Source organism: Saccopteryx leptura, chromosome 2 (genome assembly GCF_036850995.1).
Source record: "Saccopteryx leptura isolate mSacLep1 chromosome 2, mSacLep1_pri_phased_curated, whole genome shotgun sequence".
NCBI lineage: Eukaryota > Metazoa > Chordata > Mammalia > Chiroptera > Emballonuridae > Saccopteryx > Saccopteryx leptura.
The window spans coordinates 7,302,635-7,329,854 of record NC_089504.1 but is presented as its reverse complement, the minus strand read 5'-3'; the positions used below and the strand labels follow the sequence as shown (position 1 = coordinate 7,329,854).

At 48.7% G+C, this 27,220-nt stretch overlaps 1 protein-coding gene across 5 annotated transcripts in view; it reads left to right on the top strand.

Moving 5' to 3' along the window:
* The window catches only part of TBC1D13 (TBC1 domain family member 13), a 36,500-nt gene that overhangs the window by 6,659 nt on the left and 2,621 nt on the right, over positions 1-27,220 (top strand). The window contains exons 1-9 of one of the 5 annotated variants that reach the window (XM_066367008.1): positions 11,722-12,094; positions 13,065-13,138; positions 15,069-15,109; positions 16,038-16,099; positions 16,255-16,354; positions 17,177-17,259; positions 19,260-19,419; positions 24,246-24,456; positions 24,991-25,154. In XM_066367008.1, the coding sequence (XP_066223105.1) occupies positions 12,072-12,094; positions 13,065-13,138; positions 15,069-15,109; positions 16,038-16,099; positions 16,255-16,354; positions 17,177-17,259; positions 19,260-19,419; positions 24,246-24,456; positions 24,991-25,154 (918 nt within the window). In that variant the 5' untranslated portion in view covers positions 11,722-12,071. Of the gene's footprint in view, positions 1-11,720; positions 12,095-13,064; positions 13,139-15,068; positions 15,110-16,037; positions 16,100-16,254; positions 16,355-17,176; positions 17,260-19,259; positions 19,420-24,245; positions 24,457-24,990; positions 25,155-27,220 lie in introns of those variants that run through there. The other 4 variants (XM_066367007.1, XM_066367009.1, XM_066367010.1 and 1 more) reach the window with 4 other exon arrangements.

The window sequence follows — 27,220 nt, the reverse complement described above, 5'->3', positions numbered from 1 at the left end:
TGCAACAAAGAATTGATGTTTCTCATCTCTCTCCCTTCCTGTCTGTCCCTATCTGTCCCTCTTTCTGACTCTCCCTGTCTCTGCCACACGCAAAAAAAAATTGCACATATGAAACCAAACTTGATATCATTAAAAAAAGTGTAAAGTTGGGGTTTTGCAGGGCCCTTCAGAAGTCAGGGCCCAGGGTGCACACCTGGTGCACCCACTGTTAAATCTGCCTCTGGCTCTACCACTGAGCCAACCTGCCAGGGCTAAACTGAATTCTTAACAGAATAAATTGCCACACAGTTTATAGTAGTTTGTTACAGAGGTCCTAGGATAGTAACAAAATAGTCTATATAGAAAGTTCTATGGAATCTACAAAAAAGCTTCTCAATCTAATAATGAGTATGTTTAAAAAGATTTCAGGATGCAAGATCAATAAAAGCTATTTATTTATTTATTTATTCTGAAGTTGGAAACGGGGAGGCAGACAGACTCCTGCATGCGCCCTACCGGGATCCACCCAGCATGCCCACCAGGGGGCAATGCTCTGCCCATCTTGGGGTGTCGCTCTGCCGCAATCAGAGCCATTCTAGCGACTGAGGCAGAGGCCATGGAGCCTTCCTAAGCGCCCGGGCAAACTTTGCTCCAATGGAGCCTTGGCTGCAGGAGTGGAAGAGAGAGACAGAGAGGAAGGAGAGGGGGAGAGGTGGAGAAGCAGATGGGCACTTCTCCTGTGTGCCCTGGCTGGGAATCAAACCCAGGACTCCCGCACGCCAGGCCGACGCTCTACCACTTAGCCAACCAGCCAGGACCTAATAAAAGCTATTTAAAATAAATAACTTATTAAAAATAATTAGTAAAACAATAATTTTATTATTAAATTATTATAAATTCATTTTATTATAAATAATAAACACTAATAAAAAGCCTTTTTTGGTATTCCAGTAATCAGTTGGAAATTGAAAATTTTAAAAATAGCTTGACCAGGTAGTTGTGCAGTGGATAGAGCATCTACCTGGGATGCTGAGGACCCAGGTTTGAAACTCCGAGGTCACTGGCTTGAGTGTTGTCTCCTCCAGCTTGAGCGCAAGCTCACCAGCTTGAGAGGGGGTGGTTGTGGGCTTGAATGTGGGATCATCAACACGATCCCATGGTCTCCGGCTTGAAGCCTAAGGTCACTGACTTGAGCACTGGGTTACTGGCTCTGCTGTAGCCCCTAGTCAAGGCACATATGAGAAGCAATCAAACAATAACTAAAGTGATGCAACTATGAGTTGGTACTTCTCATCTCTCTCTTTTCCTGTTTGTCTGTCTCTCTCTGTGCCTCACTAAAAATAATAATAATAATAATAAAAATTATATATATATATATATTTTTTATTTTTGACAGAGACAGAGAGAGAGTCAGAGAAAGGGATAGATAGGGACAGGCAGACAGGAAGGGAGAGAGATAAAAAGCATCAATTTTTTTTTTTGTTGTGGCACTTTAATTGTTCATTGATTGCTTTTTCATATGTGCCTTGACCGGGGGGCTATAGTTTACCGAGTGACCCCTTGCTCGAGCCAGCGACCTTGGGTCCAAGCTGGTGAGCTTTGCTCAAATCAGATGAACCCGCACTCAAGCTGGCGACCTTGGGGTCTCAAACCTTGGTTCTCCGCATCCCAGTCCGACGCTCTATCCCCTGCACTGCCACCTATTCAGGCCATATATATATATATATATATATATATATATATATATATATATTTAGATAGCATTTTTTATACTATTAAAAAAAATGAGATACTTAGGGATAAATCTGACCAATTATGTACAAGTTCTATACACTGAAAGTTACAAAATATTTTTCTAAGAGAAATTAAAGACCTAAATACACGGAGTGCTATAGTATGTTCATGGATGAGTTGATTTAATAATGTTGAGCTATTGGCTCTGGCTGGGCCCTGGCCAGTTGGCTCTGCGGTAGAGTGTCAGCCCAGCCTGTGCAAGTACTGGTTCAATTCCCGGCCAAGGCACACAGGAGAAGCACCCATCTGCTTCTCCACCCCTCCCCCTCTCCTTCCTCTCTATCTCTCTCTTCCCCTCCCGCAGCCAAGGCTCCATTGGAGCAAAGTTGGCCCAGGCCCTGAGGATGGCTCCATGGCCTCCACCTCAGGCACTAGAATGGCTCTGGTTGCAACAGAGCAACGCCCCAGATGGGCAGAGCATTGCCCCTAGTGGGCATGCCGGGTGGATTCTGGTCAGGTGCATGCAGTTGTCTGTCCCTATCTCCCTGCTTCTCACTTCAGAAAAATACAGAAAAATAAGGAAGATAAAATAAAAAATAATGTTAAACTATCAATTATTTTCAGTTGATCTGTAGATTCAGTACAGTCCCAACCATAATCCCAGCAACGTTTTTTTCTAGATATGGAAAAGCTGATTCTAAAGTTCGTAGACTCTCTGGCTGGCTAGCTCAGTTAGAGAATCCTCCAGATACACCAAAGTTGCAGGTTCGATCCCTGGTCAGGGCACATACAAGACTCAACCAATAAATGAATAAATAAATGGAACAATGAATCGCTCTTTCTCTCAAATCAAATAATCAATCAAGTTCATAGAGAATGTAAAGAACAAAATGCAAAGGCCAAAACAACTTTGAAAAAGAGGAACAGAGTTGATGGACTTACATTGCCTAACTTCAAGACTTATCATAGAGCTATATAATTATAGAGTGACAGTATGGAGCTTCAAGGCTTATGATAGAGCTACTAATACAGTGTTGTGAGGCCAAAACGACAGACAAGGAGGTTACAGAAATGCTGCCGAGTCCAGAAATAGATCCCACACATATAAGATCAGTTGATTTTTCCAAAGGTACAAAGGCAATTCAGTTGGAGAAAGGATAATTTTTTTCAATAAATGATGCTGGGACATTTGGATACTCACATGAAAATGAATGAACAACAATCCATACCTCATGCCATTTATAGAAATTAAATGAGTCGTAAACTTTAAAAAATGGATCACAGACCTAAATGTAGAACCTAAAATGATAAAATGTGTAGGAGAAAATATGTATGATATTGGTTATGCAGAAGTTTGTTCGATATGATATAAAGTAATTGCAGACTTTATGAAAATTATGAACTTCTACTCAAATGCTGTTAAGAGATTATAAAGGTAGCCACAACCTGGGAGAAAATATTTACAAATTACATGTCTTAGAAAGATATGTATCACCTCATACCCATTCGCATGGCTATGACCATAAAAACTGAAAATAACAACAAAAATAACAGAAAATAACAAGTGTTAGTAAAGATGTAGAAAAACTGGAACCCTTGTGCACCTTTGGTGAAAATGGCTGAAGCCATTATAGAAAAACAGTATGGCAGTTCCTCAAAAAATTAAAAATAGGCCTGACCTGTGGTGGCGCAGTGGATAAAGCGTCAACCTGGAAACGCTGAGGTTGCCGGTTCAAAACCCTGGGCTTGGCTCTGGCTGGTTGGCTCAGCGGTAGAGCGTCGGCCTGGCGTGTGGGGGACCCGGGATCGATTCCTGGCCAGGGCACATAGGAGAAGCGCCCATTTACTTCTCCACCCCCCCCCTCCTTCCTCTCTGTCTCTCTCTTCCCCTCCCACAGCCAAGGCTCCATTGGAGTAAAGATGGCCCGGGCGCTGGGGATGGCTCCTTGGCCTCTGCCCCAGGTGCTAGAGTGGCTCTGGTCGCGGCAGAGCGACGCCTCAGAGGGGCAGAGCATCGCCCCCTGGTGGGCAGAGCGTTGCCCCTGGTGGGCATGCCAGGTGGATCCCGGTCGGGCGCATGCGGGAGTCTGTCTGACTGTCTCTCCCCGTTTCCAGCTTCAGAAAAATACAAAAAAAAAAAAAAAAGAAAAGAAAAGAAAAGAAAAGAAAAAAACAAAAACAAACAAACAAAAAAACCCTGGGCTTGCCTGGTCAAGGCACATATGGGAGTTGATGCTTCCAGCTCCTCCCCCCTTCTCTCTCTCTCTCCCCTCTCTATAATGAAAAATAAAATCTTAAAAAAAACTAAGTCTATTAACTTAAAAACCAAAAAGCATATTTATTAAATAAAAAAAAATTAAAAATAGAATTACCATACAGCCCAGCAATTCACCTTCTGGTTTTATACCCAAAAGTATTGAAAACAGGGCCGCTGAGAATTTGTACCCATGTTCAGAGCAGCATTATTTGCAATAGGCAAAAAGTAGAAGCAACTTATATCTGTTGATGGATGAATGGATAAACAAAACATGAAATATTATTCAGACTTAAAAAGGGAGGGAATTCTGACTCATCCTACAGCATGGGTGAACTTGAGGGCGTTATACGTACTAAATTAGATAAGCCAATCACAAAAGAAATATTATATGATTCCACTTATATGAGGCACTTAGAGTAGTCAAATTCACAGAGACAGAAAGTAGAATGGTGGTTGACAAGGGCTGAGGGAGGGGGAATGGAATAAAGATGAAAAGAGTTCTGGGGATTACAGTATAGTGTAAGTGTACTTAACACTACTGAGCTATGCAGTTAAAAATGATTAAGATGCGCCTGACCAGGTGATGGCGCAGTGGATAGAGCGTCGGACTGGGATGCAGAAGACCCAGGTTCGAGACCCCAAGGTCGCCAGCTTGAGCACAAGCTCATCTGGTTTGAGCAAGGCTCACCAGCTTGGACCCAAGGTTGCTGGCTTGAGCAAGGGGTTACTCGGTCTGCTGAAGGCCTATGGTCAAGGCACATATGAGAAAGCAATGAATGAACAACTAAGGTGCCACAACAAAGAATTGATGCTTCTCATCTCTCTCCCTTCCTGTCTGTCTGTCCCTATCTATCCCTCTCTCTGATTCTCTCTTTCTGTCTCTGAAAATAAAAATGATTAAGATGGCAATTTTTGTTATGTATATTTTACCACAGTTAAAAAAAAAAAAAGACACGTATCCAGAAAATCTAAAGAGTTCTTAAAAATTGATTGCAGTGAGAAAAAGAGCAATTCAACTAAGATTGGGAAATAACTTTAGATAACTCCCCCAAAGAAGATATGTAGATGGCAAACACATGAAAAAGCACCCAAAATCATTAGCCTTTAAGGAACTGTATGTTATAACAATAATAAGATACCACTGCTCACCTACCTACTAGAATATCTAAAATGAAAATGACTGACCATAGCCTGACCTGTGCTGACGCAGTGGAGAAAGCATTGACCAGGAGTGCTGAGTCGCCAGTTCGAAACCCCAGGCTTGCTTGGTCAAGGTGCATTTGAGAAGCAACTACTATGAGTTGGTGTTTCCTGCTCCTCCCCCTTCCAGTCTCTAAAATAAATAAATAAAATCTTTAAAATAAATAAATAAAAAGACTGACCATACTAAGTGTTGGTGAGGATATGATAAACAGGAAATCTCATACACTTCTGGTGTGGGTATAAAATGATACAACCATTTTTTTTTTTTTTTTTTTTTTTGTATTTTTCTGAAGCTGGAAACGGGGAGAGACAGTCAGACAGACTCTCGCATGCGCCCGACCGGGATCCACCTGGCACGCCCACCAGGGGCGACGCTCTGCCCACCAGGGGGCGATGCTCTGCCCCTCCGGGGCATCGCTCCGTTGCGACCAGAGCCACTCCAGCACCCGGGGCAGAGGCCAAGGAGCCATCCCCAGCGCCCGGGCCATCCTTGCTCCAATGGAGCCTTGGCTGCGGGAAGGGAAGAGAGAGACAGAGAGGAAGGAGGTGGGGGGTGGAGAAGCAAATGGGCGCTTCTCCCATGCGCCCTGGCCGGGAATCGAACCCGGGTCCCCCGCACGCCAGGCTGACGCTCCACCGCTGAGCCAACCGGCCAGGGCCCCCCTTTTTTTTTTTGTAAGGTGATCAACCTACAGACAGGAATGGAGAGATGAAAAGCATCAATCATTAGTTTTTTGTTGCGTATTGTGACACCTTAGTTGTTCACTGATTGCTTTCTCAAATGTGCCTTGATGGTGGGCCTTCAGCAGACCGAGTAACCCCTTGTTCAAGCCAGCGACCTTGGGTCCAAGCTGGTGGGCTTTTGCTCAAACCAGATAAGCCCACGCTCAAACTGGCGACCTCAGGGTCTCGAACTTGGGTCCTTCTGCATCCCGGTCCGATGCTCTATCCACTGCACCACCGCCTGGTCAGGCTGATACAACCATTTTAGAAAATGGTTTAGATGTGTTTTAAATATGTATATTTTATTTTTTAGTGAGAGAGACAGGAAGGGAGAGAGATGAGAAGTATGTTCATTGATTGCTTTCTCATATGTGCCTTGATGGGGGGGGGCAGCTGAGCCAGTGACCCCTTGCTCAGGCCAGCGACCTTGGGCTTCAAGCCAGTGACCATGGGGTCATGTCTATGATCCCATGCTCAATACAACGACCTGTGCTCAAGCTGGTGAACCTGTGCTCAAGCTGGCCACCTTGGGGTTTCGAACCTAGGTTTTCTGCATCCCAGGTTGATGCTCTATTCATTGCGCCACCACCTGTTCAGGCTAAAAAATTTAAAATTTATCCAGCCATTCCACTCCAAGAGAAATGAAAGCATGTGTTCATATAAAGACTTGTGCACAAATATTCATAGCAGCTTTATTGTAATAGTCCCAAACTGGAAACAATCCAAATGTCTGTTAACAGATAATGGATAAAATATGGCACGTTCAGATAATGGAATCTACACAGCAATGAAAAGGAGTGGTGTGCTACAGTCCACACAGATCTCCAATTAACTATGCCAAGTGAAAGGAGCCAGGTAAAAACAAGTACAAAGTGTGTGTTTCCCTTTGTGTACAATTCTGAAGGAGCAAACTAGTCTGTAGTGATGGAGAGTGGATGAGTGGTTGCCTGGGTCGGGGCAGCGGTGTGAACAAAAGCGGGAGTAGGGCGGAGATCCAAAAGCGCAGGAGGAATGTTTGAGGGCAGTGGGTGTGTTTATGATTTCAGCGGTGATGGTGGTTCCACAGGTGTGTATATGTCTCAACTTATAGCCAGGTACACGTTCAACATGTGCAGTATGCGAAACATCAGTTATATCTTGATCTGGTAAAACTGTATTAAAATAAAACCACTAGAAAAGATAAAACAAAACCACTGAGGGAAACTGGGTGAAGAGTACAAAGAATTGGCCCTGGCCGGTTGGCTCAGCGGTAGAGCGTTGGCCTAGCGTGCGGAGGACCCGGGTTCGATTCCCGGCCAGGGCACACAGGAGAAGCGCCCATTTGCTTCTCCACCCCTCCCCCTCTCCTTCCTCTCTGTCTCTTCCCCTCCCGCAGCCAAGGCTCCATTGGAGTAAAGATGGCCTGGGCGCTGGGGATGGCTCTGTGGCCTCTGCCTCAGGCGCTAGAGTGGCTCTGGTCGCAACATGGCGACGCCCAGGATGGGCAGAGCATCGCCCCCTGGTGGGCAGAGCATCGCCCCTGGTGGGCGTGCCGGGTGGATCCCGGTCGGGCTCATGCGGGAGTCTGTCTGACTGTCTCTCCCTGTTTCCAGCTTCAGAAAAATGAAAAAAAAAAAAAAAAAAAAAGAGTACAAAGAATTTATCTTTACTATCTTTGTTACTTCCTGTGAACCCATTATATTTCAAAATAAAAAGCTTAAAAAGTTAAAAAAAAAAAAAAAGGGGGGGACCCAGGCAGTTAGCTCAGTTGGTTAGAGTATTTTCCTGACACACTAAGGTTGAGAGTTCCATCCTTGGTCAGGGCACAACCAAAAATCAACCAATGAATGCATAAAGAAGTGGAACAAAGAATCGATGTTTCTCTCTCTCTCTCTCTCTTCCTTTCTCTCTAAAATCAATCAATAAAAATCTTTTAAAAGGAAAAGAATATAAACTTTAAAAATTGTATTAGTGCTTGTCAAATAAAAGCTGTACCAGTTAAACTCTCTCTCTCTCTCTCTCTTTGTGACAGAGACAGGACAGATAGGGACAGACAGACAAGAAGGGGGAGAGATGAGAAGCATCAGTTCTTCATTGCAGCACCTTAGTTGTTCATTGATTGCTCTCTCACATGTGCCTTGACCTGGGGAAGGGGGGAACAGCAGACCGAGTGACCCCTTACTCAAGCCAGTGACCTTGGGCTCAAGCTGCTGAACCTTGCTCAAACCAGATGAGCCCGCGCTCAAGCTGGCGACCTCGGGGTTCGAACCTGGGTCCTCCATGTCCCAGTTCGATGCTCTATCCACTGTGCCACTGCCTAGTCAGGCCAGTTAAACTCTCTTTAAACACTGTTTGTGAGGGGTCTTTTTCTCCACAACCTAGAGATGGTGGGTGTAATAAATAGAAATTACTTTTACCAGTCCAAGAGAGGTTGTTCAATTCATACTCCTTTGAGTATTATTCCAATTTAATGTCATCTCATGTTTCAGTGGGGCATTTTTATTTCCTTTTTGAAGTGCCTGCTTATAAGCTTCTGTGTCTTACTTTCTTCAGATTTTGCATAGATGTCACCTCTGAGCTGCTTTCCTGACTTGGCTATTTAAAATCATAGTACTGCCTTACCTGTGGGATAAAGTGTCGACCTGGAACGCTGAGATCGCCTGTTTGATACCCTGGGCTTGCCTGGTCAAGGCACATATGGGAGTTGATGCTTCCTGCTCCTCTCCTTTCTCTTTCTCTCTCCTCTCTGAAAATTGAATAAATAAAATCTTTTTAAAAAATTTGTTTTAGCCCTGGCCGGTTGGCTCAGCGGTAGAGCGTCGGCCTAGCGTGCGGAGGACCCGGGTTCGATTTCCGGCCAGGGCACACAGGAGAAGCGCCCATTTGCTTCTCCACCCCTCCGCCGCGCTTTCCTCTCTGTCTCTCTCTTCCCCTCCCTCAGCCAAGGCTCCATTGGAGCAAAGATGGCCCGGGCGCTGGGGATGGCTCCTCGGCCTCTGCCCCAGGCGCTAGAGTGGCTCTGGTCGCAATATGGCGACGCCCAGGATGGGCAGAGCATCGCCCCCTGGTGGGCAGAGCGCCGCCCCATGGTGGGCGTGCCGGGTGGATCCCGGTCGGGCGCATGCGGGAGTCTGTCTGACTGTCTCTCCGTTTCCAGCTTCAGAAAAATGAAAAAAAAAAATAAATAAAAATAAAAAAATAAAAAATTTGTTTTAATTTTATTTATTCATTTTTAGAGAGGAGAGAGAGAGACAGAGAGAGAGAGAGAGAGAGAGAGAGAGAGAGAGGAGAGAGAGACAGAGAGAGAGAAGGGGGGAGGAGCTGGAAGCATCAACTCCCATATGTGCCTTGACCAGGCAAGCCCAGGGTTTTGAACCGGCGACCTCAGCATTTCCAGGTCGACGCTTTATCCACTGCGTCACCACAGGTCAGGCCGAATAAATAAAATCTTTAAAAAAATAAAATCAAATCATAGCATCGCACCAGTACATATTCCTGCTTTATTTTCCTCTTTAGGATTTATCACCATTTGATACACTGTTCAGTTTATGTATTGATTTTATTTAACATGTCTTCCTACACTAAAGTGCTAATGCTTCTAGGAGCAGGAATTTTTTCTGTTTTGTTCATTAATAAATTCCCAATTCCTAGAACATACCTGGTACATCATCAGCATTCAGTACCTTTCTCGAGTGAATGAATGTTAATTTTTTTCCTTTGGGGGTATTTGTTTTTTTCTTGTTGATTTAAGAACTTTGTATATTAGGGATACATTCATTTTTTTTTATTAAGGATGCACACATTTTTCCCTATTGATATTTGTCTTACTTTCTCATACAGAGATTTAAATTTCTATGTAATTATGTATGTCTTATCTTTCATGTCCTCTGTGTCTGTGTCTCCCTCCTTCAAGATTAGAAACATTTTTCTCTATATTTTTCTTCTAATCCCATAGATTTTCCCCTTGTAGAGTTTTTTTGGTTTTTTTTTGTTTGTTTGTTTTTGTTTGTTTGTTTTTTTTGTATTTTTCTTAAGTTGGAAACGGGGAGGCAGTCAGACAGACTCCCGCATGCGCCCAACCGGGATCCACCCGGCATGCCCACCAGGGGGTGATGCTCTGCCCGTCTGGGGTGTTGCTCTGTTGCAATCAGAGCCATTCTAGTGCCTGAGGCAGAGGCGACAGAGCCATCCTCAGTGCCCCAGGCCAACTTTGCTCCAATGGAGCCTTGGCTGAGGGAGGGGAAGAGAAAGACAGAGAGGGAGGAGAGGGGGAGGGGTGGAGAAGCAGATGGGCACTTCTCCTGTGTGCCCTGGCCAGGAATCAACTCGGGACTCCTGCACGCCAGGCTGACGCTCTACCACTGAGCCAACCGGCCAGGGCTGTAGAGCTTTAATTCATCTTGAATTTATTTTTGTCAGATGTAACATAGGAATAGAACTTTATTTTTTTTTCCAGATGATAACCGACAGTCTGTATTTTTCTTAACATATCATTTGTATTTTTCCCTGTATTACTAACCAACATTTTCATTCTTTTTTTTTTCTGGAAAAATATTCCTTTCCTGTTGTACAATTAAGTCAAAATTTGTTCATTTCTTTGTTTTTTAAATGTTTATTTTATTGATTTGAGAGAGAGAGACAGGAACATTGATCTGTTCCTGTATGTGCCCTGAGCTGGCAACCTCTGCGCTTCGGGACAATGTTCTAACCAACTGAGCTATCCGGCCAGGACACTTCTTACAGTTACTATAAAGGAACTTAATCTTTGTATTCTGCAGAAACATTAAGCACAATACCTAGCCCATAGTGGGAATAGAAATTGTGGGATGAGTGAATAAAGGAACAGAGAGATCTGTGTGCCTACTCCATTGGGCAGTGAAGACTTTGCTGAGCACGCACTTGAAACCTGGAAGGGGTTTTGAGGTTATACAGCCCAGTGACAAAAGTGTTCACTAGTTTGTGAAGAAATGTAAAAAATAAGGACGGTTATACACATATGCACACATGTGTAGAGAAAGTCATTGTAAGGTTGCCAACTGTGTTTTCTCAGGAAGGATCCTGAAATCTTGGCTTTTCTTTTCTATTCTTATATGATAGTAAATTTCATGTTCATGAAATCCAAAAGTTACGGAAACACTGAATTGTAATCCTGCTCTCCATCCAGGATTTATTGAGCCATCTGCTCTTGTGCGGTCATTGCTATAGGGTGGAAGATTTTGCAGTAAAAAAAACTTGTAGAGCCTGACCTGTGGTGGCGCAGTGGATAAAGTGTCAACCTGGAAATGTTGAGGTTGCTGGTTCGAAGCCCTAGGCTCACCTGGTCTAGGCACCTATGGGAGTTGATGCTTCCTGCTCCTCCTCCCTTCTCTCTCTCTGTCTCTCTCTTCCTCTCAAATGAATAAATAAAATCTTTAAAATATAAACAAACAAACAAAAACACCAAAAAACCTCGTAGAGCCTGACCAGGCGGTGGCGCAGTGGATAGAGCATCGGACTGGGATGCAGAGGACCCAGGTTCGAAACCCAGAGGTCACCAGCTTGAGCGCGGGCTCATCTGGTTTGAGCAATAGCCCACCAGCTTGGACCCAAGGTCACTGGCTCGAACAAGGGGTTACTCCTGCTGAAGGCCCGCAGTCAAGGCACGTTTGAGAAGGCAATCAATGAACAACTAAGGTGTTGCAACACACAATGAAAAACTAATGATTGATGCTTCTCATCTCTCTCCGTTCCTGTCTGTCTGTCCCTGTCTATCCCTCTCTGTCTCTGTAAAAAAAATACATAAAAAAAACACACAAAAACTTGTAGAGTGTAGCAGGGCAAGTACATTCCTCAAGTTTATTGCGGGTGAGGAACGTGTAAGGGGACAAGTATATTGCGCAGATAGACCGTGAAGTCCAGGGAAGCACAAGGACGAGCCCTAAGGCACACCATCTGCGAGCGAAGTCACTAGCGCGTCCTAGTACTTGGTCACTGGAACCGCAGGCTAGGGAGAGGCGGGGCGTGGGCGTGGTCGTAGGCCTCTTGTCCCGCCCACCCCGCCGGCCACTGGGAAAGGGGGCGACACGTGAGCCGGGCGGGGCGGGACGGAACGCGCACGCCAGCGGCCGCGTTTCCGGTCGGAGGCCTATGCTGAGCGTCCCGCGTCCCTGGGGGGCGGGGGCGGTGGAGGCAGCAGGGGGATACGGAAGTCAACACCATGTCGAGTCTGCACAAGAGCCGGTAAGGGGCCACGGGGCCACCCGGGCTAGGCCACTCCTGGTCAGTGTGCCACTTCTGCCCTGCGGAGGGGGCGCGCGGATGCGGCCAGGCACCGGCAGTCCCCGGGAAGAGGGGCTCCGGCGCCTACTTTCCAGCCTCATTGCATGTGGGCCTGTGAGAGCACGGAATGGAGTCACTTCTGTCCGCCCCCCAACTCACTCGTCTCTCTCGCCCTTCCCTCGGACCCCTGGTTTCTCCCTTTCCCTGGGGTCTCCCTCATTCACGGCCTCAGTACCCAGTTTCCCAGCCTCCCGACCCCGTTCTTGTCCCTTGTTAACTCTGTCTCGGTACCCTTCTCTTTCCAAATGCTTCTGTCCACCATGCCCGTTTCTTCCTAGAAATGCTAGAAAACCTGGATTCTCCGCTCTGTCCCCTCTCCCAAGCCAAATCCTACAGCATTGGCAAAATTTTGCTTATTCTTCAGTTTTCCTCCAGGACTTTAAAAAAAAAAACCTTTGGTCCTTGCCTGCAGACAGGCCCAGAGGTCTTCTCATGGTTATATTTCTGAGCCTGGAGAGCTGCGTGCAGGTTACACAGGCCCGCTGTCTAAGGATCAAATTACTCCTGGTACCTAGGGTTCATTGAGTTCAGATAGTGGAGCTGTGGGCTGGGCTTGGCAAGTAGGAAGTGCCCATTAAATGCCAGCTCAGTAAATCTTAGAATGTGTCTGATTTCATGGTTCTTGTTTCCGAACTTCTAGACAAGAGTATCTCTTATGTTTCTGGGCTTAGAGGAAGATGTGATCTATAGTTCTGTAGCTCCCCAAAGCTGATTTTGATTAGGACGTTGACTGAGCTTTGCCATCTTGATGTCCTGAAGAGGTGGGAGGAACAGGTTGGAAATTGGTGGTGTAAAGGGCCTGTGGGCTTTAGGGGCGTATCATCTTTCAGTTTGATTGTACTTAACCTTGTCTCCCTCAACAACCTTCTAGGATTGCAGATTTCCAGGATGTCCTGAAGGAGCCCACAATTGCCTTGGAAAAGCTTCGGGAACTCAGTTTCAGTGGTAAGAGGCAACTGTCCATTTTCAGTTTTCCTAGAGCCGCGTTATGTCGGGGGTGAAGGGCATGGTGCCCAAGGCCATACCTGTCCAGTTCTAGGGGCCAGCCTTCCTCTTGGGACATCTCCAGATCCTGTGGAGCTGGAAAACCAGAGACTTTCCTGAGGCTGGAGGGGTTTCCCCGAGGAGTGACAGCCACAGTTAGTTAGCTTGTAGGCCGTCGGGTGCTTGATTGGTATCCGAATGATGCTCATTCCTTCCTTGGAGTCCCTGGAGAGGACTGACGATGGCAGCAAGAGAGTGGAGAGGAGACTTCTTGAGCTGAGGCTGGGTGTTCCCTCACTCCAGCAAGCTTCCTGTGTTGTGGGACTTGGTTAGCTGCAGAGTAGTTCCTGGTTCTCTCCCTGGCTTGGGATCACAGCCTACTCAGGCAGCAGCGAACTTTGGTGTCAGCCTTGAGACACGGGCTTAAAGGAGCTGTGCCTCAGCAGTGTTTGTGCCCTCGCTGACCTGGTTAACCTTCCGGCAAGAGGTTTTTGTTCACCTTTCACATGCCCTCCGGTGTCTGTACATCTTCTTGTCACTGCTCTGCTTTTGTCACTTTGTCAGCGAGGAATTCTTGAGTAGCTCCCTGCATCCTCATGCAGATTCTGAAGTGGGGTGTTAGCTCCTGTTCTTGGTACTTAGTGATATCATAGCAACAGCTGCTTTAGCAAGGTTTCCGACAGTATTGCAGGAGAAGTTTGTCTTTCTGTTCAGGAGTGATGGTTAGGCCTTGAAGATCTTCAGGAGTCTGGGAACTGGACTGAGCTGAAGAATCTGCCAGGCCTCAGAAGTAGTGGTGAAGGGTTTGGGCTCTAGAGACAGAACTGTGTTTGAGTCCTTGATTGTTCTTTCCTTACAGATGAGGGGTTTTTTTAATCTGTAAGGTGAGGACAGTGATACTGACCTTCCATACTTACTAGGGTTATACAGTAATGAGCATTAAGTGTAGTTAGCTCTCTAACGCACAAAGCACTTAGCATTCATAGCTTAGTTTTATTGCACAAATACTTATGGGATACATTGTGTGTGCCATGCCCTGTGCTAGGTCCTGGGAATGTAAGACAAATGGGGTTCTTGTCTTTCTAGGGCTTACCCAGTAGTAAGGGTTACAGATGTTGAATAATTATAGACATTATGTTATACGCTCTGAGTTGTGACGGATGCTATGAAGAAGTCATAGAGCCATTATTTATAGCGGGTGACCAAACTGATGGGAAGAGATGGTGGTTGGTACAAGCTGCTCAGAGAAAGAAGTATACAGGATGGGAACGTGTCATCCTCAAAAGAATGTTCCAGACAGAGGAAGTTCTGGGCTGGGATCAGGGTCAGGGGTTATGGAAAGAAGTACACACAGGATTAGCATCTAGTCTAGTAACCTTTGTGGCAGAAAATCGTTCTTCTTCTTTGTTCTTTTTAGGGAGAGAGAGAGAGGGACAGATAGGAACAGACAGACGAGAATGGAGAGAGATGAGAAGCATCAACTCACAGTTGCAGCACCTTAGTTGTTCATTGATTGTTTTTTCTGAAAAGAAGTCATATGTGCCTTGACGGGGGCTCCAGCGGAGCCAGTGACCCCTTGCTCAAGCCAGCAACCTTGGGCTTTAAGCCAGCAACCATGGGCTCACGTCTATGATTCCACATTCAAGCTGACAAGCTTGCACTCAAGCTGATGAGCTCTCACTCAAGTTGGCAACCTTGGGGTTTCAAACCTGGGCCCTCAGTGTCCCAGGCTGACACTCTGTCCACTGCACCACTGCCTGGTCAGGCAGAAAATATTCTTAGAGAAGTATTTCTCGCTCACTCCACTCTTTGCCAGCTGGCTCTGAGGTGGAGGACTAGGGGGTTTTGGGATGCTGGCCTAGGGCATGACCTTTGCCTGCTGTGTCCACAGGCATCCCCTGTGAGGGCGGACTGCGGTGTCTCTGCTGGAAGGTGGGTGTGCCTGGGGTGGGGCTTTTGCTTTGCTGAAAGTCCCTGGGTTCCTGCATGGGCTGCCCCCACCCCCTGCCCCTTCTTTCCATTCTGCACCTGTACTTGCTTTGTCTGGGAAATCTTTTCTGGGAGGTCCTAGGTTTTCAGTTCCTCTTAGTGTCCCCTCCAGGATCCCTTTGGGGCTGGAACACTTTGTAGTGCTGGTGAAGCCCTCGCTTCAGTAAAAATGATGCATGTCGGGACAAAAAAGGCTTGGCTTTGTCCAAAGCTGCTAGGTGGCGTGGGAGTGGCATCCTCGTTTCAGGTCCCTCTGGGCACAAGGTCTTATCATTTGGAAGAGTCTGTGAGAGGAAAAGAAGAGGAAAGGCCTGGTTTGGGATACAGGAGGAGGGAGGCACTGTGGAGGAAAGGGGAGCGTCCCCCAGCCCATGCCTACGTTCAGTGGTCGTCAACCTTTTTATACCTACCGCCCACTTTTGTATCTGTTAGTAGTAAAATTTTCTAACCGCCCACTGGTTCCACAGTAATGGTGATTTATAAAGTAGGGAAGTAACTTTACTTTATAAAATTTATAAAGCAGAGTTACAGCAAGTTAAAGCATATAATAATAATAATTAGTTACCAAGTACTTTATGTTGGATTTTTGCTAAGTTTGGCAGAATAAATCTTTATAAAACAACTTACTATAGTTACATCTATCTTTTTATTTATACTTTGGTTGCTCCGCTACCGCCCACCATGAAAGCTGGAACGCCCCCTAGTGGGCGGTAGGCACCAGGTTGACTACCACTGTCTACGTTCCTGGGCTTCGGCCCATCAAGTCTTCTCTGGGCATTATGAGAGTTTTCCCTGAGGCCTGTCAGCCTCTGTCTACAGTCCAGGGTTGGGCGGGGTGAGTCACCAGAGCTTTGCTCCTCTTCCTCTGCAGATCCTCTTGAACTACCTCCCCTTGGAGAGAGCCTCATGGACCTCCATCCTGGCCAAGCAGAGGTGAGACCCAGGGAAGGGGAGATGGTGGGAGGGTTTCTGAATCAGACGGAACACGTGGTGCTGAACCTGTGCTGCCTCCTTTTGGTGCCTCCCTGTTATGGGCTCCCTGGACAAGGCCTTTGGGAGTCACCCCTCCCTTCTCTTCTCTCCTACAGGGAGCTCTATTCTCAGTTCCTGAGGGAAATGATTATCCAGCCTGGCATTGCCAAGGCCAACATGGGTGTGTCCAGGGAGGATGTGACCTTTGAGGACCATGTAAGTGGGGGTCAGCTGTGGATGAAGGCTACAGAGTAGAGGGGTGATGGGCTTTGGGGTGGGCAAAGCCCCTCCCCCAAGAGGAGAGGCGCAGCTGGTGTTGGTCCCCTCTGGCCCTGGCAGCACCTCCTCTCCCCGTGGGGCTGCTCAGTCCCTGCAGGCTGTCGTCTCCGCCCCGGTGGGTCAGTGACGTTAGTGGTCGCTGCGGCTCGAGGAGCGCTGTGTGAGCAGCGCCGATCCAGGTCCTCTGCATGTGTTGTCTCCTCCTCACCCCTGCTCCTGGAGGAAGGTTCTGCAATGTGATAGCTGAAAAAGCCAGAGCAGGGTGGGAGGGAGGATAAACTATGGCCTGGAGGAAGCCTCATTTGGTCCTCCCGTCCTGAGCTTTGCCCTGTGTGCCTCACAGTGTACGAGGTGCAGATAGATCAGACCCCGGTCCCTCCTCCCAAGGATTGCAGTTGACTCAGGGCATTGATGAGTTAGATTCGAAGAGACCTTATGATTCCACATCTATCCATCCATTCATTCAGTCAACATTTAGTGAGGACCTGTCCCATGCAGCATTCTAGAGCCAGAATAGTAGATAGAACAGTCCTGCCAAGCCGGGAGGTGCTCAGAGCGGACCGCGGGGCCTGGCTGCCAGCTGTGGGGTTCGGGTGGGACTGGGAGGCTGCAGGGGCCTGTGCTGCTTCCGCTGTCTGAGAACCGCAGCTGGGCTCTGAGTGGGTGGCTGGTGTGAGGCCGCTGCTCAGGCCTCCAGCCTGGTGTCTGCCTCTGCGGCGCGCGTCAGGCCTAGGACAGCAGCTTGTTTTCTCCCCGCAGCCACTCAACCCCAGCCCCGACAGCCGGTGGAACACGTACTTCAAAGACAACGAGGTGCTGCTGCAGATCGACAAAGATGTCCGGTAAGCAGGGTGCCAGGGCTGGGAGCGGGCCCTGGGACTTCTGGGGGTTCCCAGTTCTGCCCTCCTCCTCTCCAGCCATGCCCACGGGGGTTGGGTGGGGGGAGGAGCTGTTGGTGGGTGGTCTGGGTATTTAGGCCCAGGCCCCAGTGTTACCGGCTGTGGAACGGGGCTCGTGAGTGCAGTGAGAGTATGGGGGGGGGGGGCTGTGCCTGTCCAGGCCTAGCTCTTCTCCTCTCCCTGCCTTGGTTTCTGTTGTCACGGGCATTTCCAGATTCATCTGATCATTCCTTCAGCAGGTAGATACAGGGCCGCTGCTATGTGGCAGTCCCAGTGCCAAGCTCAGGGCTGAGCACTGAGGAGACAGACATGGTCCCCCTCTCCCAGAGGAACCTAGACTAGGACCGTGGGGGGAAGGAACATGGGAAGGCAGGTGGTCAACAAATGAGATCTTCTGTGTAGTTGGCATTTATGGTAAATGCTCCAAAGGGAGAGTTGAGGGTGTTTCCAGGTGTCCTGGGCGCCTTGCCGGAGGAAGCGGTGTCCAGCTGAGATGTGGGGGGTTGGGCCGGGGGTGGGGGGGCGTGGGGGTGGGCTGTGCCTGTGGGGACGCTCTGTGAGCCCACGGAACTCAGTGTTCAGAGAGCAGTGTGAAGGGCAGTGGGGTTGAAGCCGCACTCAGGCGAGACAACATGGATCTTGGACTTGATTCCAGGGATATGAGGCAGCGATACAAAGGTTTTGAGCACAGGAGCGACGATGTCAGATACGTGTTTTTATTTTGAATTGTGAGCTACAGTGTGTGTGTGTGTGTGTGCTTTTCCAGTCGGTACAGAAGTGGGGAAAGGCTGGCTGCGCTGTCCTGTTGGGTTGCTGGGTGGCTGCAGGGGGATCCCTGCAGGCTGGTGAGGAGCCGGAAGGGGGCGTCGTCCGCAGTGGAGCCGAGTCGTCAGAGCGTGGGTTCTGGAGTCCGGCCGCCCGGTTTCCGTTCCACCTTCCCCACTTTTATCCGTGCTTCTGGCCACTCAGCCCTGGGTGCTGCTGCTTGGCCCGTGCTCACTGGGCCCAGGTCCACCCTCAGGCGGCCGCAGGTGGGCCGGCCCGGTGTCCCGGCCAGGATGTGGAACAGGCTCTCGCCTTCTTAGTTCTCAGGCTGCTCTCGGGGCAGCCTCTGTTCACAGGGGGTTTTAATGGTCCTGTTTAAGTCAAAAACCATGTCTTGAGCCCAGTTCTGGAGAAACAGGTTCTGTCTTACACTGGTGGTGGTTGTAGCGTGTTGTTCCGTGTTCCCAGAGGGCAAGTTTGCAGTGTGCTGTGGATAAGAAGTCTGAACAATGTTCATTCCCTGCAATACATATATCGAAACACTTGGTTAGTCTTGACACTGTCTTCGGCTGGTTTTCCTCTCCCTTTGTCTTGGAACTTTATTTCCCATGTCAGCTATATGATATTCTACTGTACAGTGTGTCACTTAACCAAACCTCTTTCACCGTTTTACAGCACACTACAGTTAACTCTCTTGTACATATTAGATATGTTTGACATGAAAAGATGTTTGTGGTTTAAGGGACGAGTTGGATCATGAGATCATAAGGACACAAAATACACGTGTGTGTGTGTATTTATCTATCTGCAAATACACATAAGAACGTGGGTGTATATATTATAACTACATTGCCTCTTAAAAACTATGTTGCTTTTTAAAGAAATTATTAATTAAAAAATATTTTATTTATTGACTTTACAGAGAAGAGAGAGAGAAAGGTGGGGGCAGGGGAAGCAGGAGCCCTTAACTCATATGTAGTTGCTTCTTTTATGTGCCTTGATCAGGCAAACCCGGGGTTTTGAACGGGCGACCTCAGTGTTCCAGGTTGATGCTTTCTCCTCTGCGCCACCACAGGCCAGGCAAATTGTTATTAATTTTAAAAATGTCTTCTGTGATGCTGGATGGTCTAAAACCTCCATACTGAGTAATGGTACTGTCTCCTGTGCTCTCTTGACAGGAGGTTGTGCCCAGATATATCCTTCTTCCAGAGGGCCACTGAGTACCCGTGCCTCCTCATCCTGGACCCCCAGAATGAGTTTGAGACCCTTCGGAAGCGGGTGGAACAGACGACACTGAAATCCCAGACAGTGGCCCGGAACCGGAGCGGGGTCACAAATGTGAGAGGCAACCTGGGCGCATCAGGGACTGCCCATGACAGCCTTTTCTTCCTGTTTCCTGCTGGCCGCTGGCCGCCGGGCCCATGGGCATCTGTCCTGGCAGTCACTCAGGGTCCCTTTGATTGTGCCAGGGCGCTTTTCAAGTCAGGAATCAAGATGAAAGCCGGGTGTAATGGCTGTGGGGGCAGTCCCTGCTCTGCAGTGAAGGAGCCACCTGCTGTTGTGGTGAAGAGGGCTATTAAAATTAAAAAAAATTATTTTATTTTATTTTTTTGTATTTTTCCAAAGTGAGAAGTGGGGTGGTGGCAGACCGACAGACTCCCTCATGTGCCCAACTGGTATCCACCCAGCCTGCCCACCAGGGGGCGATGCTCTGCCCATGTGGGGCTTTGCTCTGATGCAGCCAGAGCCATTCTAGCGCCTGAGGCAAAGGCCATGGAGCCGTCTTCAGTGCCCCCCCCCCAACTTTGCTCCAGGAGAGCCTTGGCTGCAGGAGAGGGAGAGAGAGACAGAGAGGAAGGAGAGGGGGAAGGGTAGAGAAGCAGATGGGCACTTCTTCTGTGTGCCCTGGCTGGGAATCAATCCTGGGACTTCCACACGCTGGGCCAACACTCTACCACTGAGCCAGCCGACCAGGGCCTTTTTAAAATTTTTATTTATTGATTTCAGAGAGAGAGAAGAAGGAGGTGAAGAGAGAAACACCTCTTGATTTATTGTTCCATTTATTTATATATTTAGTGGTTGATTCTTTTATGTACCTTGACCAGTGATCAGACTTGCAACCTTGGTGTATTAGGATAATGCTCTAGCCAACTGAGCTACCCAGCCAGGGCAAGAGAACTCTCAAAGAGTAATTACAAGCTCTGGTTGGTGGCACAATGGATAGGACATTGTCCCGGAGTGCTGAGGTAGCTGGTTTGATCCTGGGGTTGCCGCTGGACCCTGAGGTCGCTGGTTTGAGCCTAGGTCAGGGCATGTGTGAGAAGCAATCAATGGGCGCACAACTAAGTGGAACAACAAGTTGATGCTTCACTTTCTCCCTTCTCAAAAAAATAAGTAAGTACAGGTGCGATGGTTACTGATGGGTAGGGAGCTGACCTTGTCTGGGTATCAGGGAAGACTTCCCTGAGGAAGTGACATTTAAACTGAGGCTCAGAGCTAGAAGGAAAGAGCATTCCAGGCGGGGAAGAGGGCATGTGTGGAAGTCGTCAGGCAGGAGGGAGCGTGGTCTATTCAGGGAGTAGGGTCCAGTGTGGCAGAGGTAGAGGGGCAGGGGGAGAAGGCTGTTGGAGGGCCCTGGACAGGGCGGTAGTGGTGAGGCCACATAGGGCCTTGAGTGGAGGGCTGGGGCGCCCTTCACTCTACAGAGGGCTGTGATGCAAGTCAGGTCGGCTCGTATAAAAAGATGGCTGTTGGGGCCCTGGCCGGTTGGCTCAGTGGTAGAGCGTCGGCCTGGCGTGCAGAGGTCCCAGGTTCGATTCCCGGCCAGGGCACACAGGAGAAGCGCCCATCTGCTTCTCCACCCCTCCCCCTCTCCTTCCTCTCTGTCTCTCTCTTCTCCTCCCACAGCCAAGGCTCCATTGGAGCAGAGATGGCCCGGGCGCTGGGGATGGCTCCTTGGCCTCTGCCCCAGGCGCTAGAGTGGCTCTAGTCGCGGCAGAGCAACGCCCCGGAGGGGCAGAGCGTCGCCCCCTGGTGGGCGTGCCGGGTGGATCCCGGTCGGGCGCATGGGGGAGTCTGTCTGACTGTCTCTCCCCGTTTCCAGCTTCAGAAAAATACAAAAAAAAAAAAAAAAAAAAGGCTGTTGGCGCTGTTGGGGGGGTAGTGGTGGAAGGGGCAGGAATGGAGGAGGCGAGGGTGTCTGGGCGGTGGCCACATTGTACATGCAGGAGTGGGTGGGGCTGGGGCAGAGTGGGGATAGAGCTGAGAGACAGGACTTGTGCTGGCCAGGTCGTGCTGAGTGTTCGAACCTTAGTCTTCTGTAGGTTCCTGTAACTCGAGCCAAGCAGATGCATAATTTTATTTCTTATGCTTACTGCTTTGGCACCTGGAGCTCTGACTTCAACACTTGCTGTCCTCCAACAAGGGAGAAATCCTTCTCAGTAACATCCAAAAAGTGAGACACGGTTACTAATATGGGAGCGTTTTGCCCCAAAGTGGAGTGATTCATCAAGGCTCTGTGTCTGTAGGAGAGCAGCCACTTCCTGCTCCGGGGCTGCTGGGAGGCAGAGCTGATCCCGGGGTGCCGCGTGCCTGCGGAGCGGGGTGTGCTGGAGGGTACAGAATGCCTGCCTAAGGGACTGCAGGGCGTGCTGTGTGGGCGACCTTCGCACCCAGCTGCTGGCATGCTGGCTACGGGACCTGGCTTCTGTCACTCATTTCACTGAAGTCACTGGGGGCTGAGAGCCAGGTTCTTACCCGTGTTAGGTTTGGACCTTGTCCTGGAAGCAGAGCACCTGACCAGAAGCTTTATTTCTAGATTTCTGAGCCCATGGTGGGGCAGTCTGAGTTCAAGCAGATCCTCTGTTTCACTCTGGGCATGGACTACTGGGCCTGCATTCCCAGGCCTCCATCTCCTCTTCTGAAAACTGGGCATGATCATCTCTGCCCTGCCTGGCTTTGCATTGCCAGGAAGATGAAATGAGGTTGTGGGTGTGCAGATTCTTGGAAAGCTGGAAAACACCGGGCATTTCCTGAGGCCTGGACCTCAGGTTTTGGAGTCAGCTAGTCTGGGATCCTATCCCAGTGCCACCACTTGATGTGACACATGATAAGTGACCTAATGTTTCAGAGCCCCTGTTTTCTCATCTTGAAAGTGATGTTGAGAGAATATTGTAGGTTGTTCAGAGCATTAGATGGAGGCATGCTTGCAGAGCACAGAGAGAGCGCTCGGTAAATGTTTGTGATATGCCCTGGCCAATTGGCTCAGTGGTAGAGCGTCGGCCTGGCGTGCAGGAGTCCCAGGTTCGATTCCCAGCCAGGGCACACAGGAGAAGCGCCCATCTGCTTCTCCACCCCTCCCCCTCTCCTTCCTCTCTGTCTCTCTCTTCCCTTCCTGCAGCCAAGGCTCCATTGGAGCCAAGTTGGCCCGGGCGCTGAGGATGGCTCCATGGCCTGTGCCTCAGGCGCTAGAATGGCCCTGGTTGCAACAGAGCAATGCCCCAGATGGTCAGAGCATCGCCCCCTGGTGGGTGTGCCAGGTGGATCACGGTTGGGCGGATGCGGGAGTCTGTCTGACTGCCTCCCCGTTTCCAACTTAAGAAAAATACCAAAAAATGTTTGTGATGTGTGTGTCTGTGCATGTCACGTATACATGCATGTGTTCTCATGTATGTACATATAATGGGAAAGGGAATTTCCCCAGACCCTGTACTTCCAGGGAAGTTTCCTATACTGTTCCTACCGGGGCTTGCCTGTGGCGCTTTTATACAGATTACCCCAAGCACCTGCATCTATACAGAGTTCCTAAGGGTCCTGACAGGCAGCCAGTGTTGGGGACTGCTGCGCTATTGCATAAGTATTTATTTTATTTCATTTTATTTTTTTTAATGAGAGATTGAGAGAGAGAGAGGAAGGGAGAGAGATGAGAAGCATTTCTTTGTTACATCTCCTTAGTTGTTCATTAATTGCTTTCTCATATGTGCCTTGACTGGGGGGCTCCAGCTGAACCAGTGACACCTTGTTTGAGACAGTGACGTTGGGCTTCAAGCCTGTGACCTTGGGCTCAAGCCAATGTCCATGGGATCACGTCTATGATTCCATGCTCAAGCCAGCAACCCTGCGCTCAAGCTGGATGAGTCCATGCTCAAGCTGGTGACCTCAGGGTTTTGAACCTGGGACCTAATCATCCCAGGTCAATGCTCTAGCCACTGTGCCACCACCAGTCAGGCTATTGCATGAGTTTTAAGCAGGGATTATCATCTCTATCTCCCAGTTTTTTCTTATGAAAATTTTGTAACATTCAGAAAAGTCGACAAAAAGAGTACAGCGCACACCTATATACTTTCCACCATTTTAACAATTGTTAGCATTTTGCCTATTTGTGTATTATAGAGGGTAGTTATAGGTGTCCTTCACATCCAAGTACTTCAACAGGCATCCTCTTAACCACTAACATGTCTAGGAAGATGAATAGTGATTCCATAACAACACCTAACATCCAGTCCATGATCACGTGTCCTCAGTTGTGCTAAGAATGTTTTTGTTTTTCTTCCAAACCGGGACCCAGTCCAGGTTTCTGTGTTGCAGTGGGATGTTATATTTCTTTAGTCTCTGATCTGGAGCAGACCTCCACTCTCCCAGCCTCTACAACATTTCTCTTTTTGAAGACTTAGCCAATTGTCTGTTTTTGAAATACTTTAAATTTTCTTTTCTAAATTGAAGTATAACTGACATACAGTAAAATGCACAAATCTTGGGTATACAACTAGATGAGCTTTTTCTCATGTATACTGCTCACAAAAATGAGGGGATATTTCAAAATGAATATGAAGCGATAAAAGACCCCCTCATTTTTATGAGCAGTATATATAGCTGTGCAACTGCCAACCAGAGCGAGAGAATATTTCTATCGCCCAGAAAGCGCCCCTACCCCCCGTGCCCTCTCCTCTGAGGGAAGTGCTGTTCTGGCTTTTATCCCCATAATTAGATTGTAGTTCAGCTGTCCTGTAGAATGTCCCAGATTCTCGTCTGTCTGCTATTTCCTACTGGTGGGGTTGGCCATTCTATGTCCTGTATTTCCCAGGGCTTGATGGTAGACACTGCTGGTGAGAACATATTGTCCATAATGCTATTTATCATCTTAATGGGCTCCTCCTCTTCCCCAGATGAGCTCCCCACACAAGAACTTGGCGCCATCAGCCTTGAATGAATACGAGCTGCTGCCCAATGGCTGTGAGGCCCACTGGGAAGTGGTGGAGCGGATCCTCTTCATCTATGCCAAGCTCAACCCTGGCATTGCTTATGTGCAGGGCATGAACGAGATCGTGGGGCCCCTCTACTATACCTTTGCCACAGACCCCAATAATGAGTGGAAAGGTAAAAGGGCCCTTGACTGTCCACAGCCCTTGTTGCCAGCTCCCTGAAGAAATGGACCAAGGAAAGCCAGTGGTCTTTATCAGGCTGTACAGCTCACACACCCGCTCTGGGCCTCCATTTTCCCTCCGTCAGGTCAGCGGGTCCTCCCTGAGATCTGCTCAGGCTCAGATTTTCTAGAATGTTGGAAGTGGACTGATCTCTTGATATTTGTAACTGAATTTCTGGCGGAGGAGATGAGAGGTTTATATAGGAAGCCAAATGATAGAACGAATTTAAATAAATAACGATATGAGAAATGGTATCAGAAGAGCATGTGAGCAGTTGCTAAGCAAGTAGTGTTGCCAGCAGATGTGAGAAGAAGGAAGTGATGTCTTTAGTTGTGGGGTGGAGAGTGGTCAAGGTCAGAGAAGGTTCTGAACCTGACCATGGTGGGGTTGTGAGTTGGTGAGACAGAGGTGAAGGGTGAGAGACGGGGTGGGGCCTGGGAGGACACAGGCTCCCTTTGGCTGCCCTCACCCTGCCCATCTTGCCCAGAGCACGCCGAAGCGGACACCTTCTTTTGCTTCACCAACCTCATGGCTGAGATCCGGGACAACTTCATCAAGAGCCTGGACGACTCTCAGTGTGGCATCACCTACAAGATGGAAAAGGTGTACTCCACCTTGAAGGATAAGGACGTGGAACTCTACCTGAAACTGGTGAGGACCCCGGGACCACGTGGGCCAGGGCCGATGGATGCAAAGGGGCAGAGGATGGTCGACTTGCTGAGCATCCCAGGTCCTGGGCAAGCTGTGGCTTGCGTGTGGGTACTGAAGTGGCTGTGCTGCTGGGGAGTACTTCCCCAGTGCCGAGGGAGCACTCCCAGTGCCGAGGGACCAGGCGGTAAGCTGGCAGTGAAGGGGAGTTGATGTAGTGCCCATTGTGTGCCAGCCACAGTGTGAGGCATTTGCCACCGTCCTCTGAGAAAAGAAGGGTGAACTTCATTTTTAAAAGTTCAGAATATTTGATCCTGTCTGACTAGGTGGTGGTGCAGTGGATAGAGCGTCACCTGGGATGCTGAGGACCCAGGTTTGAAACCCCAAGATCGCTGGCTGGAGCTCACCAGCTTGAGTGCAGGGTCACCAGCTTGAATGTGGATCACAGACATGACCCCGTGGTTGCTGGCTTGAGCAAGGGTCACTGACTCAGCTGGAGCCCCCCAATCAAGGCACATATGAGAAAGCAATCAGTGAACAACTAAGGTGCCACAACTATGAGTTGATGCTTTTCATCTTTCTCCCTTCCTGTCTCTCTGTCTCTCTCTTGCAAAAAAAAAAAAAAAGAAAGAAAAAAGAAAGAATATTTTATCCTTGGTCAGGGCATATACAAGAACAGATAGATGTTCCTTTCTATCTCCCTGCTCTGCTAAAATAAAAAAGTTAAGAATAATTTAAAAAAATTATTATAGTGGTATTCCATATTTATTTCATGGACTAAACAGTTTTGGGAATAAGAAAATATATGTAAAGATTTTTTTAAACAAATGGAATTATGTTTTACTGGTTTTTTTTTGTTTTTTTGTTTTTTGTTTTCTGAAGCTGGAAACGGGGAGAGACAGTCAGACAGACTCCCGCATGCGCCCGACCGGGATCCACCCAGCACGCCCACCAGGGGGCGACGCTCTGCCCACCAGGGGGCGATACTCTGCCCCTCCGGGGCCTCGCTCTGTTGCGACCAGAGCCATTCTAGCGCCTGGGGCAGAGGCCAAGGAGCCATCCCCAGCGCCCAGGCCATCTTTGCTCCAATGGAGCCTCGGCTGTGGGAGGGGAAGAGAGAGACAGAGAAGAAGGAGAGGGGGAGGGGTGGAGAAGCAGATGGGCGCTTCTTCTGTGTGCCCTGGCCGGGAATCAAACCCGGGACTTCTGCACGCCAGGTCGACGCTCTACCACTGAGCCAATTGGCCAGGGCCTACTGTTGTTGTTTTTTTAAAATTATATTTAAAATTATTACTATTATTATTATTTTTTTTTTTTTTCATTTTTCTGAAGCTGGAAACAGGGAGAGACAGTCAGACAGACTCCCGCATGCGCCCGACCGGGATCCACCCGGCACGCCCACCATGGGGCGATGCTCTGCCCACCAGGGGGCGATGCTCTGCCCATCCTGGGTGTCGCCATATTGCGACCAGAGCCACTCTAGCGCCTGAGGCAGAGGCCACAGAGCCATCCCCAGCGCCCGGGCCATCTTTGCTCCAATGGAGCCTCGGCTGCGGGAGGGGAAGAGAGAGACAGAGAGGAAGGCGCGGCGGAGGGGTGGAGAAGCAAATGGGCGCTTCTCCTGTGTGCCCTGGCCGGGAATCGAACCCAGGTCCTCCGCACGCTAGGCCGACGCTCTACCGCTGAGCCAACCGGCCAGGGCTAAAATTATTTTTTGAAAAATTTTTTTGTTTCTTTTTGTGAAGATTTTATTCATTGATTTTACAGAGAGGAGAGAGAAAGAGAAAAAGCTGGGGAGGAGCAGGAAGCATCAGCTCATAGTAGCTGCTTCTCACATGTGCCATGACAAGGCGAGCCCGGGGTTTTGAACTGGCGACCGCAGCATTCCAGGTCGATGCTTTATCCATTGCGCCACTGCAGGCCAAGCTGTTTTTGCTGTTTTATAACATGTTTTTCCAGTTACTAATATTCACTATGGCTAACCAGAGGGCTCAACTCTGCTGGGAATAACTGGCTAGTAGGGTTGCTGTATGGAGGAAATAAGTGAGATAATATGAGTAAATCAGTGA